Source organism: Drosophila ananassae, chromosome 3R (genome assembly GCF_017639315.1).
Source record: "Drosophila ananassae strain 14024-0371.13 chromosome 3R, ASM1763931v2, whole genome shotgun sequence".
NCBI classification, from domain to species: domain Eukaryota; kingdom Metazoa; phylum Arthropoda; class Insecta; order Diptera; family Drosophilidae; genus Drosophila; species Drosophila ananassae.
This window is the reverse complement of record NC_057930.1, coordinates 13888901-13908350: the sequence shown is the minus strand read 5'-3', so window position 1 is coordinate 13908350 and position 19450 is coordinate 13888901. Positions and strand designations below refer to the sequence as shown.

Here is a 19450-nt window from a genome sequence, read left to right as displayed (position 1 = left end):
GAGCAAAACCAGAAACATCCCGGAAAGTTATTGGACGAGGTGCAGGTGGCACTCCAAGCTGAGTTTTGTGTCGAGCTCAGCAAAAACCGAGAACCGAGAATATCGCAGGGATTGGCCAAAATGTTGATACCACAGGTGCACATGGTCTGAAGAAGTTGGTCGTGCTCTGCATTCGGGTCTGTTTTTAACTATTCTCTATTCATTTATGCATTTTGCTAATAAAAATTTCATTTTTGCTTAACTAAGTAAAACGAAAAGGTTAAAAGCAAGGACAGGGACCCTCGGTATGGGATATGGTCTGGGAACAAAAGGAGCCAAATGCCTGAGCCAAAGCTTTTATCTTGGCCCAATTGTTGTTTGTTCAAGCCTTTTTCCAGCCAGTACAGTGGCCACTGTCTGGATTGGATTTTCCTTACAAATTTGAATGCAAAATTATATTTTTCTTTCATTTGGCTAGCCAAGTATTATGAATGAAATCACAGCGAAGTATAATTTTGCTTTCCTATCATTGCCGAGAGTGCAAGGACTCGGTACTTCCGGTATCATGTCCGTTTTCTTGTTTCCTAGATAACATTTCCGTCATTCCCTTTTGTTGTGCCTTTTCGGTTCCTGTTTGTTTGCAAACATTTTTTAAATTGTTTGCTGTAATTTGTTTCCGGGCCCAGACAACAAAAAATAGGCAAATGGCCCTTGCGCCATTTTTTGTGTTGTGGTAGTAGTGTTGGTGATAGTGAGTGTATCTCACGCCTACAATATTCTTTCATATTTTTTATATATACATATATGTTTTATGATTAAAAAATTATAATTTCAATGTTTGTCTGCCGCTTGGCTCAGCACGTTTGGTCCTTTTTATAGACGGTACTTGTAGGGTAAAGGGCTATATTGTTTTTCAGTGAATGTAAGTAAAAAAAGTATAAATGATATAATATAATATCAATATCTTTTAATCTTATAGGTTTTCTTTTCGTTTTAATATTCTCTCAATATCCTTATAATATATTTTAAGTACCGGGTATCATAAAGTCTAAAAACACCTTGTTTTTTTTATAGTTTTTTTATGTACCTGCGACATCTGTGTGGATTGCCGCATTCCTCTCCCGTCTCCAATTAATCCTGGCCTATATCCACTAGCCACCAAACAAAAAAAAAATATCCTGGAAACAGTTCAACCTTCCGCACGTCCCTACGACATTTATTAGTTTGACTTTTTTCGGCAAGGATTTATGGGGGAATTTTTATATCTATGCAAATGTTGTACATCTGTCACCAAATGCTTTATTCAATTTTGGAATGAAAATATTTTTTGTTTGTCCGGCTTGTTGCTGCTCAATTATTAACAATTACATGCTTGTATATTTCAAAATTTAATAATAGTGTTTTTTTGGACAGGTAAATAAATTATTTACTTTAATTACATTGAGCAAATTAAATACCAATTACCAAGTGCGTTTAGTTATTTACTAACTGGCTTTGATGAAAGCTAATATTATTTTAAATTTAGTCTAAACTTAAGATTTTTTGGTATTACTTTTTGCATTTTCCTCGTCATATATTGACGTCATTGAACAAACTAATAACCAAAAAAAATCGCGTAGAAATAAAGTTTGTCGTTGGTAGTTGGTAGCTGCCACGTGCTGCACTCGAAAGCGATTCAGAGTCACGTAGACCGCTGACTCAAAATTAATTATAATAGTGTAATAACAAACAAAATTCGTGGTGCTTTTGGCTGTTACGCAAAAATAGTGAAAGTGGTAAAAAGAAGCCCAAAATTTGATTAAATATTTAGGTTTTAATTTAGTTCATGAAGACCACATGGTTCTGTTGAATTTTGTGGGGCTTTAACTTCCTTTCCACTAACTAACATAATAGCTTAATATTCCAGTTATATATAATTTTAATGGGTTTTAATTACTAATTGGGATTTATAGTTCTTTCTTTTTATAATAATTATTATTGTTTGAAAATACTCTTACCTTGTTTTCAATTACCATCGTGTTGGCTTACACGTCAGCATAGCTTAGAACTGCACTTTCAAGAACCGAATGCAAATCACGTAGAATTGTTTCAAATGTTTTCAGTTTCAAATGCAACTTGCTTCAGTTCAGACGAATATCGATCGTGAAATATAAATTATCCAACATGATTAAACAAAACTTAAAGATTCTTATTTTATTCAGTTTGAGTTTTAAGTCTTACCATTTACAACCGGTTGAGTTTACGGCCGAGAACGGTGTGCTGGTGGAGGATGAGCTGGACTGGAGCCGGGCCAATTGGAATTTGGTGATCCCTTGGCTGTTGCAACGCCAGCAGATGCGCCTCTGTGTGGCAGTTGCCAGATTCGATGAGCGCCTGGTGCCCGGAACGGCCTGCGAGGAATTATTGTCCGATGGTTTTTTGATGGCCACCTGCGATATTGGCAATATCGAGGATATTACCATGACCATGCGCGGAGCCTTTGGCGGAACGCTGTTGGACACGTTTCGCAAATGCCGGCCTGGCCTGGAGCTTTTCGGGATGCGTTGCAGGCGAAGGGCGTGAAAAGAACCAGCAAGTGTTGCAAAAATATTCCATTTCCCAAAAGAGAAATTTAATTTTCCGACAAAGTTTAAAGTCAATTTTATTTATATAAAATAAATTATTAGCTTCCTAAGTTGTTAATCATCTTCAGAACGTTTTCAAAATAAACCTTCTTAACTTAATTATTTTATAATCTCTCTCCTCATAACTATCATTTCAGTTTTGAAATTGGTTTTTTACATACTAACTGGGCCAAAAACTATGCTGGCCAACTAAGCAAACACAAACACAAACTGAATGGCTTACAATTTTCGTTAAAATCGTTTTTCTGTTCATTTCTGTACTAATTGTTCTCATTTCGTCTCCTAAGTGCATTGCTAATTCACTTTATTGAGCAATTTTTCATCATCTACTCGGCCCCGTTCTCTGTCATTTCAACGTGTCAATAAAAATCAGAAAGGATAACTGGCCCACACCCTCCGACCAGGACCAGGTTCCTCCCTTCCTAACTGGGTGAAGGACTGGATCCGAGGGCCGACTGCTGACTACTGAGTGGGGAGTGGCGAGTGGCGAGTCCTTGCCGAGTGCAGTGCCTCCATGACAAATGACGATTATAATTTGTGAAATGCGCCCATCTTGTTATACCCCCCTTGGATCCTTGGAGCTCTCCGCCCCCGATATGTTCGACTTGTGGCCTAGTTGTTGCTGTCCGGTTATTTTTTACCCTGCCCCCTACACCATCCACCCGTCAGCTCTCCTTCTATTTCAGTTTAGTTCATTGCAATTGTTGTTGCAATTAGTAGAAGCGACATGGTGAGCCAAGGCAGCACTGATGGCTTGAATGGGAAAATTGCACATTGAAAGTGGGTGGTGATGGTTGGGTATCTTGTTCCTTTGTTGCTTTTGGTAATTGCCGTCTAATGTTTAAGAGTTCAGCGTTTTAATCTGTGTGGATATAGCTTCTGTATCAGAAAAGTATCAACAGGATTAAAAGTAGTTTTCTAAGTAGTGCAGATTGGCACTCAAAACATATTTCTTTGGTTTATAATTACTTCTCAAGACCTACATAATATAAGTTATATTTTACAAATATATTCATCTTTTAAACTCATAATTCATAAGCTAAAAAACATATCTGTTTGAATAAATATGCCATATTCTATTTTAAAAAATATAGTAGCACATTTTAGAGGTTTTCGTTTAGAGCGTTTTTCTGCCACTTTCAAGTATCCTTGAATCCTCCACTCAAATTGTAGACAACGCTGGCTACAACATGCCGAAAGCTAAATGTAAATTAATGAATTGTTTAAAGTACTTAAAATATTTACGCTCAAAGCAAGTGGATGAATGCGGCCCCGCCCACTCCTGCCCACCGTTGACTAGCTAAAAATTAGAATAGAGCGAGCTCCGACTGCTGACCAATGAATATGCAAAGGATTCTGTGACCCCTGCCACTTCCTCATCCACTTCCATATTCAGCTGTGAGTTCGTTAAAAACGCAGCATAAGGTCAAGGAGATAATTCTAGGAGAGGAGTGATAGCCAGGATAGGAATAGTGGTTGAAAATTTAAGGAAGTTAGGAGAGGAATATTAAAGTGGACTATTAAAGGTATGAGGAGAGAAAATATATGGCATCTAATATTATATTTTAAGATCCTAGTAGGTAGTTAGAATAAATTAATATAGCTTATCCCAAGTCATAGAAGGTTAAGGTCCTTAACCACTGTGCCAATGACAGTGGGTGTCGAAGAGTCATTAAGGCTGCGAATAGAGAGCTGAGTTCAGTGTTTGTCCAGTGGAAACAGAAGCTTCTTTTGCGACTTCTGCTGCCTCCGACAATTTTCCGGCCGTAGCTTTCCCACCCCGCCTCCACTGCCACTCGCCCCTTTCTCGTCCTTGCTCAATTGCTGACTGTTAATGTGCAGGAGCCCGCCCAGTAAAATATGCATAAACAAATGAAACGAACTGACTGACTGTGCTACTTGCCCCTTTTGCTACAAAAGCCCGCCATCCTTTCGGACGCTGCAGCTTTCGATGCGATGCAGATTTCAGTCCTTTACTCGAAGCGTTCCTCGGACTGCTGCGAGTAATTAAATTTTGCTTGAAATTCTTTGCATTTCCTTCTCTGATTTCGAATGAGCTACCAACTGCCCGGCGTGGTATCGTTGGGACGTGGATTCCTAGCCATTTGCATTTAAAAAGTGAAAATTCTATTAATGGAAAGGGGTGCTGGTAATAATTTATGCAGCTTCAAGACGTTAGCCTGAAAATATTTATTCAAAAGTCAAAGCGGGGAAGAAGGACTTGGTCTTCTGGGGTGCGTGTGGGGGAGGATGATGGGTGGGTCGGAAAAGATCGAATCAGATTGCAATCACTTCGGAACGCTTTTGCATGCTTTGATTGCTGGCCCCAGCTAGAATTCAACGAATCGCCGAGGGGACACAACAAACCGGCATACTGAAAGCAAATTGATTGTATTATCGGGGGGCAACGACTGGATGTTACGAGAAGACAAAGGAATCGACCCATAAAAGTTCGTTGGTTTCTCCCAAACAAAAATGAAAGGGCCACATGAGTATATTATACCCAGAAGCGAATGGGATGGAGTGTTACATCAACCAACTAAAGTTTTAGGAAATGAAAACATATATATTTTACAATAAAATATATATAATGCTTAAATTAAGATTTTAAAAATTTGATATTGAATTGCTGATAGGTTAAAGGCTAAAATATTATTCAAAGATTTATGATTTTGTGTCTCATTGAATCTCTTTACAGACAGCTTTGTCGGGTGGTCGAGTCCCCTGCAACAAGGATATGAGTACATATGTGTGTGTTTGCTGACGATCCGTTTACGCTCTTCAAGGCTCATTTATGACCCTCATCGCTGGTCACTTTTTATGCATTTTCCCACGCTGTTTACTTTGTATATAAACGAGTGGCACTTACTTATTTTGTGCCACATAATGAGCGCTCCTGATGGTCGCTTATAAATTATAAAGCACACACACATACACATGGACATGAACACCACCACACCCACAAATATACACCCACAAACACACCCATACACACTCTCATAACAATATATGTATACGTGGTCCAATAAACTTAGAACTCACACCCAAACAATTTGATTTGTATGGCTTTTCAATTTGTGCTCTGGTGGTGCTTTTGGTTCTCTGGTATCCTGGCGTCCGTTCGTCCTGCCACTCGCTCGCAAGCTCCGCCCCCGTCTAAAAAAAAGAAGGACTCCTACATCATGCTCGTATTTCCTTTTTGCTGCATTTGCCATTGTATAAATTTTTGGTATTTGCGCCAATTTCATTCCAAATTGAGCGCTGCCCACAGTCGTTTATTTTTAATGCACCCAAGCCATCCGAAACGAAGCAATATGGCCAAGGCATGGGCTGATGGGTCAGGGGTCGGGAAGCAAGAGAAACTACAGCATCAAAAGTTGAATCCTGTTTTTTTTTTCTTTTGCCTTATTCCAGCTACCATGCTCGATTTTCCTTTATTTTCATTCCCTATTGTGAACTAGCCAAGCGATTCGAGTTCTATTTGGTTATATCCTTTTAAAATGGAACAGGACATGTGGTGATGTGGCCCAAATCTAAGCACCATTTAAAATCCATAGGTATGTACTGTTTACAACTCAATAGTCATTCCGATTGTAATTTAACAATATTTTTATGCTTAGAAATAGAAGCCCCTGTATAGAGCATTCAAATAGCGATGCTGTGGCCCAGGGACTGGAATCCGAAATCCCATTTTTTGCCAATTTAGTCCTTTGTATTATTTGCAGTGTGCATTTTGGACATTGTGCTGTACGCTGGATGCCAAACACTCGGTGCACAGCAGGACACTCAGGCGAATTGCAATGGGCGGTAGGTGGGTTACGGCGGGTGGATCCTGGAGTCCTCAAACCCGGATACGGATTAGTATGAGGCCGAAACGTAGCCCAAGGCAAAGGAGGGCCGCAAGTGCGCTTAAGATTTATGGCTCATGGTTGGCTGGGGGAGGGACTTCTGCCTCTGTACACTGGCGCTGTAGAGCCATCAAATACAATCAAATTGATTGCCTTTCTTACCGTAGGTGATGGAGGCGGGCGCTGGGACCTGTAATGCGATTTTGATTTTTTATTAATTCCTTCATTTGCAATTAGTTAATGACTGGCCCCGAGGGTCAAAAGGGGACTCTTCTTCGCGCCAAAAAGGGCACCAACTTCATATGAAGACATGGCCACCCAAAAATAAATAACAAAATGGCGTTCTTCAATATCCGGTGAACGGAAATTTCAATAAAGCAGTCGAAAAAGGGAAGCCTGGCCGGGGCTTGGATCCTTGGGTGTAATCAGGATATGAGCTCCAATGACTGGGCAAAAAAAAAAAAACCAAGAAATGAAAATGTGTGGCAATCAAACTTCGTGTTTAGTAGTATGTGGCGGGCGGCCGGGGCGTGGCAAGTTTTGAATTAGTTGCGCCGAGAAAATTCTGCATAAATCATTTCCTGTTTGTGTCAAAGCGGCAAAAAAAATAAAAGGGCCAGAAGATAAAAGCTTCGGAGAGACAACGATGGAATGGAATAAAAATGAAAAACGGAGGAAGCTCCAAAATGACATGACAAAGTCAAAGAGATGAACAAAAACACGAGCAAGACAAAAGCAAACAGCAACAATAACATTAAATTAGCATTTTTTATTACTTGTAGTTTTCCTTTGCCCTTTTTGTAAATTCCTTTGTGTATGTGTTTTTGTTTTTTATTTCGACTTTTTTTTCATTCCATTTCATTGGCAGCTATTTGCATAAGTTGACACAAGAAGCTACTAAGTAAGATTGCGCATACGACGTGTTCGCCGGGGACTTGTCCCCAGAATCAGTCGATTTATCGACTGTAAGTACCTTTTCAGGCATTGACTTGCAACTTTGTTGAAGAGACTCGCGACTGTCAACAACAGATGCATTCTTATATTCGAAGCTTACATAAGACGAAAGAATTGGACTTAAGAAATATTTTCTTGGACTACAAATTGAGAAAGTTCTCCTACAAAATTTCAGATTCTTGATTAGGAGTCCCATTGAAAACTTTCAATAACGTATAAAAAGGATCGTATGGCACTCAGCGAATATTCAACCGATTCTTTATCCGAATACCTTAAACGATTTGTGGATCAATTCTGCGTAAATCTACATCCAAATCTAGAAACAAAATATTTTTTAGATTTTTCATCCCATTTTCTGGTGGGTCCCCTTCAAAATGCGAAAAGTGCATGGGGAGGACAATATGACCCCCTGCGAAGGTTATATCTCGGCCAATTTCCATCCGATTTTTAAGCGGAATACCTTAAATGATTTTTGGGTCTATTCTCCATCAATCCGCATCAAAATCTGGAAGCAAAATATTTTTTAGATTTTTCATCACATTTTCTGGGGGGTCCCCTTCAAAATGCGAAAAGTGCATGGGGGGGACAATTTGACCCACTGCGAAGATTATATCGTGGCCAATTTCCATCCGATTCTTAAGCGGAATACCTTAAATGATTTGTGGATCTATTCTGCTTTAATCTGAATCAAAATCTAGAAACAAACTATTTTTTAGATTTTTCATCTCATTGTCTGGGGGGTCCCCTTCAAAATGCGAAAAGTGCAATTGGAGAACAATATGACCCCCTGCGAAGGCTATATCTTGGCCAATTTCCACCCGATTCTTAAGCGGAATACCTTAAATGATTTGTGGATCTATTCTGCTTAAATCTGAATCAAAATCTAGAATCAAAATATTTTTTAGTTTTTTTTTCAAGATCCTGGGGGTCCCCTTCAAAATTTCCACAATGGCACTATGAGCCACAGTGAAAGCTATATCTTGGCCAATATTCGTTTGATTCTTCAGCGGAATACTTTAAACGATTTGTGGATCTATTCTCCACCAATCTCCATCAAAGTCTAGAGTGTATTTACCTTTATTCATGTCTCCCATTGAAACCGGTGATTGTTTCGAATGGATATTTTTGGATAAGCATAAATGTTCCCTGTTGTACGATAGTTTGTCGGTTATGGTTAGTGCCTCTGGTCCTCCACTACTGTTGATTCAAATATATAGTATGTGTATATATGAAATCTTACCCATTTATTACAATGGAGCGGAGAAAACAAAAGGCAGACTCAAGAAACTGGGCACATCTGCATGGATTTCCACAACCTTCCCGGTCCCGCATCACTGCTCCACGTATAAATTTTATGTACACTTACTTACTTCTGCAAACAATGAGAGCTTCGTGACGTGACTTAGTCCTGGGGCTGGTCAGTTGAGCCGGATCCGGAGTCCGGAGGCCGGTGTCCAGAGCTGTCTGCCATTGTCTGCCACGTTGCCACGTTGCCTCGACTGGCACCACTGCCAACTCCTTCTCTTGTCGCTTCCGTTTCTGGGTCGTTGGTAGCCAAGTGCAGCGATTTCGGTTTCCATTGGCATTATGTAGTTTAAGATTTCACCCAAAATGGGTATGCATACATATGTGTACTCAGTATATTTACATATATTTATTGTTCTGGAGGGCAGGCCAAACAGAGCCATGTCCTGCGTCCTGCGGCCAAAAGAAATTGTAAACATCAACGTCCTTTTGAGCGACTCTGGCACATATTGTATGTACGAGTTTTTGTCATGATGGTAGAGTTTGCACAAAATAGAAAACTTTGATTTTTTCGGGTTGACCTTTTCCTTCGAATTATATTTAAAGAATGCATTTCACGTGAATCTGAAAGTATTTGTTTGAAAAACGTGAAATCTAAAGGCTGCAGTTTTAATAAATACATTTAAACTTTGCAATTCAATAAATAGACAATTAAAATATTAATAAAGAAAAATATTAAGTTTCTGTTAACAAAAAATTTATAAAAAAAAAGTTCCAAGTTTCATCAGAATTGTTATAAATTGTAAAAAAATGTATGAAAAACTTTTAGTGAGTAAATTAAATCAAAAACATACATATTTTATCCATTAATTAATCTGTATTTATTTTTAATTGAAATAAAAATACCTAGTCAGCCATAATAGCCATAAATATTAATTTACCATCCTACGTCCTACCAGTTCCTTTTTAAATTCAATTCATTTTCTTTAATTAATTCAAAGTCATAAAACAAATTTGCCAAGCAGGGGAGCTCATCGTTCACCCACTTGGCCATTAGATAGCTTTAAGCCACAAATAAGCTTTAAGTGGCCACTCGTCTCAGCCCACCTCCTCGCACCCCAACCACCTATGGGATATATATCCTGCAGACAGAGTGTCCTGGCACCGCCCCTAACAACATTGTCAACATTGAACAAATCGCTGCCATCAGTTCTGAGAACATTGTTTAAAGAACATTTTAAAATTCAGCATCAGCAGGAGAACCAAACTGCTTATTTTTGTTGCTGTTGTGGCACGAACATGTCCTGGCTTCCGTTGGCTCCTTTTTTTTTGTTGTATATTATTTCATACGCACGCTACTTAAGCATGGCAATAAATTGTCGTGCGAAATTTTCATATGCGCCGTCGTCGTCGTCAACTCAAAACAACAAAAAAAAAGGCAAGTGCCACGCCCTCATCTGACCCCACATTTCTGCCCATGACGCTTACAAGAACACGCGCCTTTGAGGTTTCGCTCTTTGGAGGCAACATGGTGGATCCTTCAAGGAGCTTTACCCATCGTTGCGTGCTGGTTTGTTTCGCTTTTTTGTAATTTTCAATTTAAGCTACACAACGTGTTGCTTGCCACATTGCCACATGGCAACTGGTAACTGGTAAATGGCAACGGGCAACGGGCAACTGGCCGTGCCACATCTCCGGGGCAAGCCATTTAGTGAAAAATTAAGTGCCCGACGTCGTCGTCCTTGTCGTATGCGTGTTAATTTCGCAACTCTTAGCAAATGACGCATACGACACGTGGGCCCCATGGCGAAAGCTTAGTTGCAATTTATTAAACATTTCGAGTACAAATTGATTATTTTGTTTGCACACTTTATGATCCCTATTACCGCCGGCACTGCCACTTCAAGTGTCGATTTATGACCCCGACAATCGCTGCGCAGCTTCCTCTCCCTTTTTTTTCGCTTTATGGGACATGGAAGGAACTTTATGCCCCACACACATTTGACCACCCACCGAATTGCACACATTGTAGTTGCTTTGCAGCAGGGACTTTTATGATTGCCACAAATCGCATTATGACTTAATTTTTACGCTTCCACGTTCATAACATTTATGTAGTGTTAAAAATAAATACATTCACTCGCATCCCATCGCCATTCCGCGGGCTACATAAAATATTTAATTATCTGCAATGATCTGGTGGCAATGGCCTGCTTGCCCCAACTTGTTGCTGGTCACGTCGCAGCTTGTTGCCTGTCACCTGCAAATTCGCCAAATTGCCACCTGCCATTCTGCCACTTGGCACTGTCACTTGTCCCTGCCAGCTGTTTTGTGGGCGGACGAAAGGGTCAAAGGGCGATGCCTGCCCTACTCCTTCAGCTGCTTTTTGCTGTTGCAAGTCCCGGCAAAGTAGTTGCCACAGATGCTGTTAAGCCATTAATGGAATCTAACCAACCGCCAATTGGTCTGCAGTTGGCACCTCCAGGTGGGCTGAGGTTTTCTTTCACAGGCTAGGTAGAAACGGCAATTATATGGTAGAATTTTCAGTTAAACTTTTTGATGGCCAAGAGATGGTTGGCATTTTCGTCACAAGCTAAGATAAGTTTAGGAAAGAATAATTTATTTAAGTTTAGTTAATTTATTTATATAACATATACATTATACATATTTATTTTCGTAACCACATTTTAAGAACCTTAAGAATTACACAAACATTTAAATAACTATTTGTTATTTTTTCTTCATTATATTCATATATTGTATTCCTATACATAGCTCTAATTTTGATTTATATATTTTTAGTTGTTTTTTTTATTGCGCTTTATTGTTGAATGCCACAACATTTTGCTATCTTGGCCTTATCATTCAAGCAGTATTTTATGCCGGTTTTCTGTCTTTTTGCCAAATAAGCGATTTGGGTACTTGGCTACATAAACAAATTTAAATATTTAACTTGCAAATATAATATTTTTAGTAATTTTATCTTTTTATTTAAGCATATATGCATTAGACTATATGCGTATTATAAGCTAATTATAAGAAAATATATAAAATAAATGAAAAACGAATAGCATTTTTATTATGATTTTTTTTTTTATGAAAAATCCCTTTTAAGTTCTCCAGTTACAAACCTGTGGCGTAGGGCTTCGAGGCAAAAAAGAAAAAAATTCTTAAAAAGGGCACATTAACGATAGAAGAAAAGAAAGTTTAACACTTGCCCAGGCTTCTGTTTATTCAAGGTTGGCTTAGGAACACAGAAAATAAAATAAAAAAAAAATGTGGAAAAGAAAAGATATACACTGACCGTCATTTGTTTTCTTGACACTTCTGAAAGCTTCTGAACAAGAGGCAGCCTTTTTTTCTTTTCTTTCTGGACCGTTCTTGGAATTTTCTTATACTCTTAACTTTTTTGTGTTTAATGTCATTTGCCTGTGAGACCGAAAGAGTTTGTCACTAAATAAGTCGCAAGTTGATATTAATAACATCTCATTATCGCCTCGTTCCGAATTTCAGCGCTTAGATGAAATATGTTCGCATCGGCAATTTATCATAATGAAGACAAACAACGTCAGAGGATGACCTTCAAAAAGTTTTGGATTCAAGTTTTTAAGTTTTGGCAATTGTAATTGATGACCTTTCAAATTTTTTAGAATTTTTCAAAACCAATTAAATAGTTATCCCTAAAATCTTTAATGTACTCCTTGCATCTTAAATTTTCAACCTTCGTAAAGGACACCTTTTTGCGCATATATTTTAAGATAACGCTTTGTTAGTAGGAATTTCCCAATTGACTGAGATGAAAGGCAATCAGAGCCACAATGCCGAGATAAGGCCAACTCACAGAAGAGATGTAAAGTGTCTTATTTTCAGTTCAGTGACCAGCCGAGATGATTGACTTCATGCAAATTTTCTTGTTAAGCCCGATTGTCTGGTCAGAAAATTTGCATTTGGTTCTTGTTTGACCAGACTGGCTATCGACTATCTCAAAATTGAGAGCTCTACCTCTTTGAATGTCCAAAATTAATTAATTAGAGTAAAGCCAAATGGATAGACCGCCAACAAATGAGAGACAGGTGGTTAATATTTAACAAAATCAGAGTAACATCAAATATACAAAACCAATGTTTTCTATCGAAAACCATTTTGATTGATTAGAATCTAATGCAAGGACTAAACACACTTTATGCTCCGAAGAGTGATCAATTGTTATGAGAGAATCAAAGCACATTTTGGGCTTCCCTCAAATATTTTATCTTTAGTTTCCCCAATATTAAATAAATTTCTTGCCTTATTTATTTATTTATTTACAATCTGTATGCTTAAATTTCTTGCCTTACGTGCTTAATTTCTGCATCATGTCACAGGAAATTCCATAAATTTTCAAGCCGAAGCTGAGAATCGATCTGTAGAGTACATATCTCCTGCAGCATTATTAAATTTATGCACTCACCGATAGGAGCCAGCAGAGGAAGTGGCGGCGGACACGCTTTGTGCTCTTAATGTGTGGTGGCAACAGTGCGTATACGCAATTTAAAATGAAATGTCTTCTGATATTTTTCCATGTGTCTGGGCAAACAGAAGTGAGTCAGGAAATGAGATTGTTGCCAATTTAATTTTATTTTCATATAACACTTTAACAAAAATTTCATTCGATTACGTAAATAATATTAATTGGAGTTATCATATAAAAAATTCCCTTGATTAGTTCACATGTGTAGTCAGACCTTTTGAGTAAAGTGTAAGTATGTGTTGGTTAGTGTACAGTTCGTGTAGATAGAAATCAATTAGAAGAACATTTGGCTTGTCTCGTCCTTGATGCCGGCTCGCCTTGCAACTTTAAATTTTGTATTCTGGGGAAGCATTAAATAATTTTTCGAAATATCTTATAAACCTGTTTAAAAACTCACTGATTTTTAAAAAATATAAAATAGTTTACATTGAAGCCGCTGCAGCCGCCGATTCTTGATTCGCCGCCGCTATTTCTTTCTCTATTGTCTGTTTCAATTTCCTAATATCGGCATCCAGGTACAAAATACGCTCGTATCTAGATGTCAGCTTGTTGATAATGCCGCTCAGGTGTCGCCTTAGGATCTCCTGCAGCTCGTCCTCGTTGGGTCCCGTCATTGGCTGTTGTCGCAGGTTGCATTGCAGTTCGTCCTCGGCCAGAGCCTCCGCCAGGCTGTCCTCGGTCTCCTCCTGTTTTTTTCTCAGACGCGCCAGCTCGCCATCCAGCTCCGATCGTTCTGCATTCATCGCTTCAAAGGCAGCTATTTTCTGGCCCAGTTCCGGACCAAGGATCACGCCAGGATTAATCAAACGCGCAAAACCTTTCGATGCCTTGGACATTATGGAAAAGTTTTTTATATTTTTAGAAATTTCAGTTTTGGAGAGAATCGACTGCTGGTATCTACGTGGAGTTTGTTACTGGCTTGAATAGTGAAACTTTGGGAGGTAGTAGAATGACAGATGGAAAGCAAGGCCTGCTTGTTTTTCCGATTTTAATCTAATATTTAATACTAAAAAATGTATAGTTTTTTCTTATTGAGGGTCTTATTATTTTAATTCATTTAAACCTTAGCCTTCTTACCTTTCTGGGCGATTCTTATGCAAATAGAATTTTGAAAAGAATGAAGAACTGACCGCAAAATAAATTGTCGCGGATTTGAATAATAAAAGGAGCCCAGGTCCTTCAACGGCTCATGTGTATATATATAGAAGTGGAAAATATTGGGGGGAAAATATATATCTCAGGGCGCGTGTCCTAATTAATAAGACCACCTCGACGCCATCATTGCCATTTGAGCCCTGTAGATTCTTTCTGTTTTTTGTCTTATATTTTTTTTTTACACGAATTTCCCAGCGGCATTTCGCGAAATGCAAAAACAACAATACACTGACACACACACACACAGGACTCACACACACTGAGAATAATGCGAAGAATACAATGGAGGGAGTGTAGCCGAAAATGATGAAAAGAAACAAAGGAGAATAGAGATATCTCATTATGGACAAAAGCAGGCCAAACGAGCCCAAAATAAAATGAAAAAATTATGCAACCGAAGAAAAAAAGGAGAACCAACAAGAAAAAAAGTCCTGCTGTCCTGTTTATATCCTTCCTTCACACACCCAACGGTTCATCAGTAGCCTCCGACCAACCTCCGCCCATTTTGACCATTCCATCTGCCATCCAAATTTAGGAATTTGTTTACAGCACTCGAAATGGAGTTCCTCACTGCGAGTTAGTCCTTATTTTTTCCTTTTTTTTGTATTTTTTGGTCTTATTGTTGATGTTGTCCAGCTGAAACACGCGTGCCAAAAATAATCAAAATATAATAAGCAGACTCTTCCAGGCGCTGGCAAATGAGGCATGTAATAATTTCTGCCCTGCCTCGAGAGCTCTCTGTCCCTGATTTTCTAGTTACAAGATTTATGGCGGGTAGTTTAGTAGTCTGAGCTGGCTTACACGGTATACCCAGCTTAATGGTTCGTTGTCCTCAAAGGACAGGCTACTTTATAAGAGAAATGAATAGTAAGAGTTGGAAAAGTATACCAGATACTAGCTAAATAGTCTACTAGTGAAAAAGGATAACATTTTTTTTATATAATTTCTTCACATTGTGGAAGTTGAAGTCATTTATTGGCAATAAAATTTCTTGAAACTTCTTAAAAAAATATATCCTATCCTACTGGGATGCCAGCGCCTTTTCATTAAATGCTTATATCTGATATTATATTTTTTTATACATTTAGGGATACATTTTTCCAATAGAAGGTACCTCCTTTTAATTTTAGCTTTTGTTTAACTTCTTTCTAAAATCCTTATAATTTAAACCCATTAAGTCGATTTTATACCACCTTAAGGATAGTAATTACTAATTAGGTTTTTAGTTAAGAAACCAAAAATATATTAAGCTTTCCTTATAAAGAATTTATAGTTATAATGTTCAATTCATCTCTCTTTCCAACTTCATACATAATTATACCCAATAGGGTATCCCTAAATCGACTACAAACTTTGTTGAGCCTACAAAATCAAATTAAGCAATTTCCCGCCCAGTTATGAAAGTAACAATTTTACGAGTAGTTCGCAAAACATTTCTATCTGCTCAGATTTTTTCATTTATTCGCTTGTTCATGCCTTTTGTAGCTTCCTCGGCTTTGCACACTTTTAGGTCATCATCATTCGGTAAGTAAGCTGGATTACTGAAGGATTTCGTTAGGGTTTTCCACGACATTTCCCTATTACTCGGCCCTCGGTTGACAATACAATGCGAAGAGCAACAGATCTAACAGTCGTCGGTATTCCGCCATCCGACCAAAGTTATGCAAATCGCTTGTGGCTGAAATTTGCTTGAGAAACTCCAGGCTTCAGGCCATAAGGTGGTCAGCTAAATATGAACGGATGGAAACCACAAACCAGCGGACAGGCAATTTGCTTATGGGAAAATGAAAGGAACAAGGTGCACCTACATAGGTTGCCTTAATTTTCGCTTTATTCGGCAAATATATGCTTTACCGGGCGAGTGCTTTTTAATAAGTTAGTTGCCCAACATTCACGCTTCTATGTTTTTTAGCTCGGCCTTCGGTTGTGTGCGCTCGCATAATTAAAAATGTACACACGTGTGCTGACATGGAGACCACGTGTTGGCTCTAGGACCTGCTAAGGGGTGAGGCTAAAGGGGTTTTTTTCCCAGTTAATATTTACCTGAAACTCAGCAGCCCCAGCAGCCCAGCATCTCTGGAGCTCTGGAGAGAAAGCTAAAACCTTCACAGCATCATTATTACACGTGGCGTATACTTAATAGTACAAAAAAAGTTTACCTCAACCTACAAAATCGCGAAATAAAACAGTTGTATTGTCGTAGCTGAACTTAAATATAAATATGGTAAAAGGGGTGAACTTGGTAAAAGGGGTGAAAGATTTATAATTAGTTTTTTAATTATAATTAAGTTTATATTGAAGCATAAAATTCGATAAATTACACATATATAATGCTATAATGCCTCTGTATTTTGAAATAAGCTTTTATTTCATCAAAACGAAAATATTGGAAAGAAAAATAAAAAGTTACTTATAAGTATAGTTTAATAGCTTTAAAATTTATATGAATTCATTGCTTATTTTCTATGTAAATATTATTTCCATTTGTAGGCATTTGTTTCTCTGGTGATCCTGGGCGAAGCCATTTCAAAACTGTGTTCTTTACACAGTTGATGCACAGAACTGATTCACTAGGCACTAGTATACTGATCACTAAGAACAGAAGCAGTCCTAAATTCAAAATAAGATGCATGCTAGTTTTAAATAAACTAAACAAAAAACAGAGAAAAAGGTTTCTTATATACTACTATTCTTAAAAAACCCGTAACATTAAAATTATATGGATTTCTTAATTGTAATTAGGTGTATAAGGTGTAATTGTAATAAGCGTCAAAAGCGAATCACTCCAAAATGGTTAAAATATTTATAACAAATGTTTCCCATGGACATAATAGTCTATTTAAAATAAACTCTTGAAAATATCTATTTTGAAAAAGTCTTTTAGAACAGAAACGAAAATATTGTAAGCAGAATTAGAATGATAAATTATTAGAGTTTAATGAATTTCAGGGCTATTTATTGGAAATTATTTGGATATTAGCAGATGCATATGAAAGTAACTTTGTCCCCCAATCTCACTCTACTTGCCCACAGTATCCATAGAGTTTTTGTGTAACCCTTGTCAGTGCCAATCAAATTAAAAAAAATAATTACAATTAAACAAATAAACAATATAAATTTGACATTCATCTTAATTAGATTCACGCAGAAATTAGATTTAAATAAGCTACAAAACAAGTAAAAACCCGCTTCTTTTATACTATTCCCCTTTACAATTTTCCCCTTCTTACAGTTTTCTTAATTTTAATTAGATGTAAGGCTATAATATATATTTCAAATTCCTACAAAGTATTGTAGAAAGTAAGAGGATGTTTCCTACGATTTTTAAATAAATCAAACACGCGCACATTTTTTGGGCAATACATATGTAAGTGGGTCAGTCCCCGAATTCCGCCGATGATATTTCTGCTCGCCCACAGGTTCCACAATTTTCGTGTGTGACCCTTGTCAGTGACAATGAAAATAAAAAAACAATATCAATTTGGCAGAAACGAATCGAATATCTTGTATTGACATCACAAACATTTTTTTGAGCCTTGTGGCGTTGCTAAAAAAATTTATTTGCATGGGTTCCAATTAACTAACAAACCAAAATACCAATACCCATGAGTTTTTGAAGTTTTTATGAGATTTTTTCGTTATAAATAAATATCGATGCCATGCCAAGCACTAATTACTTGCACGAACCTATGGCATTAATTAATTTTCATTTAAGTTAGACGCCTGGAAGAGTGAAGCCTGTTGATATACCGATTGAAAATTTATTTCAGCTGTCATTTGGCGGTTAATTGCGTAAACCTGATTAACATCGGTTAATTGACAGTTTGGAAATTGAACAACAATTGTTTAATTAATGAACTTTTTATAATAAAAAAAATATTTCAGAACTTTGGAGATAACCCTTTAATGCATTTAGTTACTTACCTTTTGGATATACATAGCTGGCATATGGCTTCTTTGTTGGCAATTAAATATTTTTGGCGCGGCTTAATTAAATGCAGGGCTTATGGCGGTTTAAGAGAGCCATAGAAATGTTTTTGGCAGCTGTCAACTAGGCCACTAAAAGCGAGCATAGACTTTTCATTATTGGTCGCCAGGGGAAAGGAGGCAGTGATGCTGTGATACTGCGAGGGCGAGAAACCTTGAAAGTGTTGAGTGTACCACGCCCATTTTCGCCACCATATGCATAATCCAGGAATGTGTCCATGTGTGTGGGCGTAATGGGCGTGGCCGGTCAGCACTTACCAGCCGAAAGCCGTCAGCAACCAACCTCATGCCACCGTTGATTGCGCGTGACAAATTCCGAGTCAGCATTTTGGCATTTTACGCACTCGCACCAAAAACTAACTAAAGTTTTTGAACGTGCGAGCTTAGCCACATCAATTTGGCTCAAACACTGGGCCATCTCGCCAAAGCCCCAGAGCTCGGTCCGCCATTTTCCAGCAAAGCAAACTCAATTAGCGTTGGCACAAGCTTTTAGCCAAACTATGTATGTTATTATTGTTATTGACGATGCTATTGCCGCTCTCGTTGCGGCATATAATTCCAATGTTTCAGCAAATCCACCGAAATTCTCTCCAATTAGATTGAATAGCCTTCCACACAAACTATTTACATTCAAATATTAATTATTTAAACTGTTTTGTTTATTGACATTTTTAGTTATTTGTTTGACTTTTATTGTTGAGGTTTTGTCTACATAGTATTGACATGTGAATGGGGCATGTGGTTGGCATATTAATTTGATCATAATGATTTTTCTTATTAAATAAAAATGATGAATATATCATACTGCCATTGCATTTGAATGTTAATATGAAATGGTTACTACTACAAAAAAATTATATTGTTTTAATAACATAATTCATTACGCTTTATTAAAGAAAAACATGATTAATTTAAGAGAAAGTTCTTTCAACAAAAACTATTATTGATACTACCTGGCTTTTAATAGAATTCATTTATGGATTCATTGAGAATCTAAAATGAAATCTTTATTAAAATTATATTAAGGTCCTTTAGGGGAGAAAGTTATCAGTAAGAGATAACCTTGGTTGTAATAAAGCTTTCTGAAGAGAACCTACAAATCTATCGAAATGCTTGATGATGACCGGACTCTTATCCGGTCCTTTCTT

At 37.6% G+C, this 19450-nt stretch overlaps 2 protein-coding genes and 1 long non-coding RNA gene across 3 annotated transcripts; 2 read left to right on the top strand and 1 right to left on the bottom strand.

The window, feature by feature from the left end:
• Positions 1 to 2095: 2095 nt before the first annotated feature.
• On the top strand, positions 2096 to 2702 carry LOC6498636. The gene has a single exon (XM_001963176.3). The coding sequence runs from the start codon at positions 2143 to 2145 to the stop codon at positions 2539 to 2541; it is 399 nt and encodes a 132-aa protein (XP_001963212.1). The 5' UTR covers positions 2096 to 2142; the 3' UTR covers positions 2542 to 2702.
• A 10533-nt stretch (positions 2703 to 13235) lies between these two features.
• LOC6496882 lies at positions 13236 to 14092 on the bottom strand. The gene is made up of 2 exons (XM_001963178.4): positions 13558 to 14092; positions 13236 to 13500 (listed from the first exon to the last, which is right to left on the bottom strand). Exon 1 carries the CDS (start codon positions 13994 to 13996, stop codon positions 13583 to 13585), a length of 414 nt encoding a protein of 137 aa, XP_001963214.1. The 5' UTR covers positions 13997 to 14092; the 3' UTR covers positions 13236 to 13500; positions 13558 to 13582.
• A 1631-nt stretch (positions 14093 to 15723) lies between these two features.
• On the top strand, positions 15724 to 16942 carry LOC123257319. Its single transcript, XR_006507356.1, has 2 exons — positions 15724 to 15839; positions 16228 to 16942. It is a non-coding gene; the product is annotated as an uncharacterized LOC123257319 (long non-coding RNA).
• The last annotated feature ends 2508 nt before the right edge of the window (positions 16943 to 19450 follow it).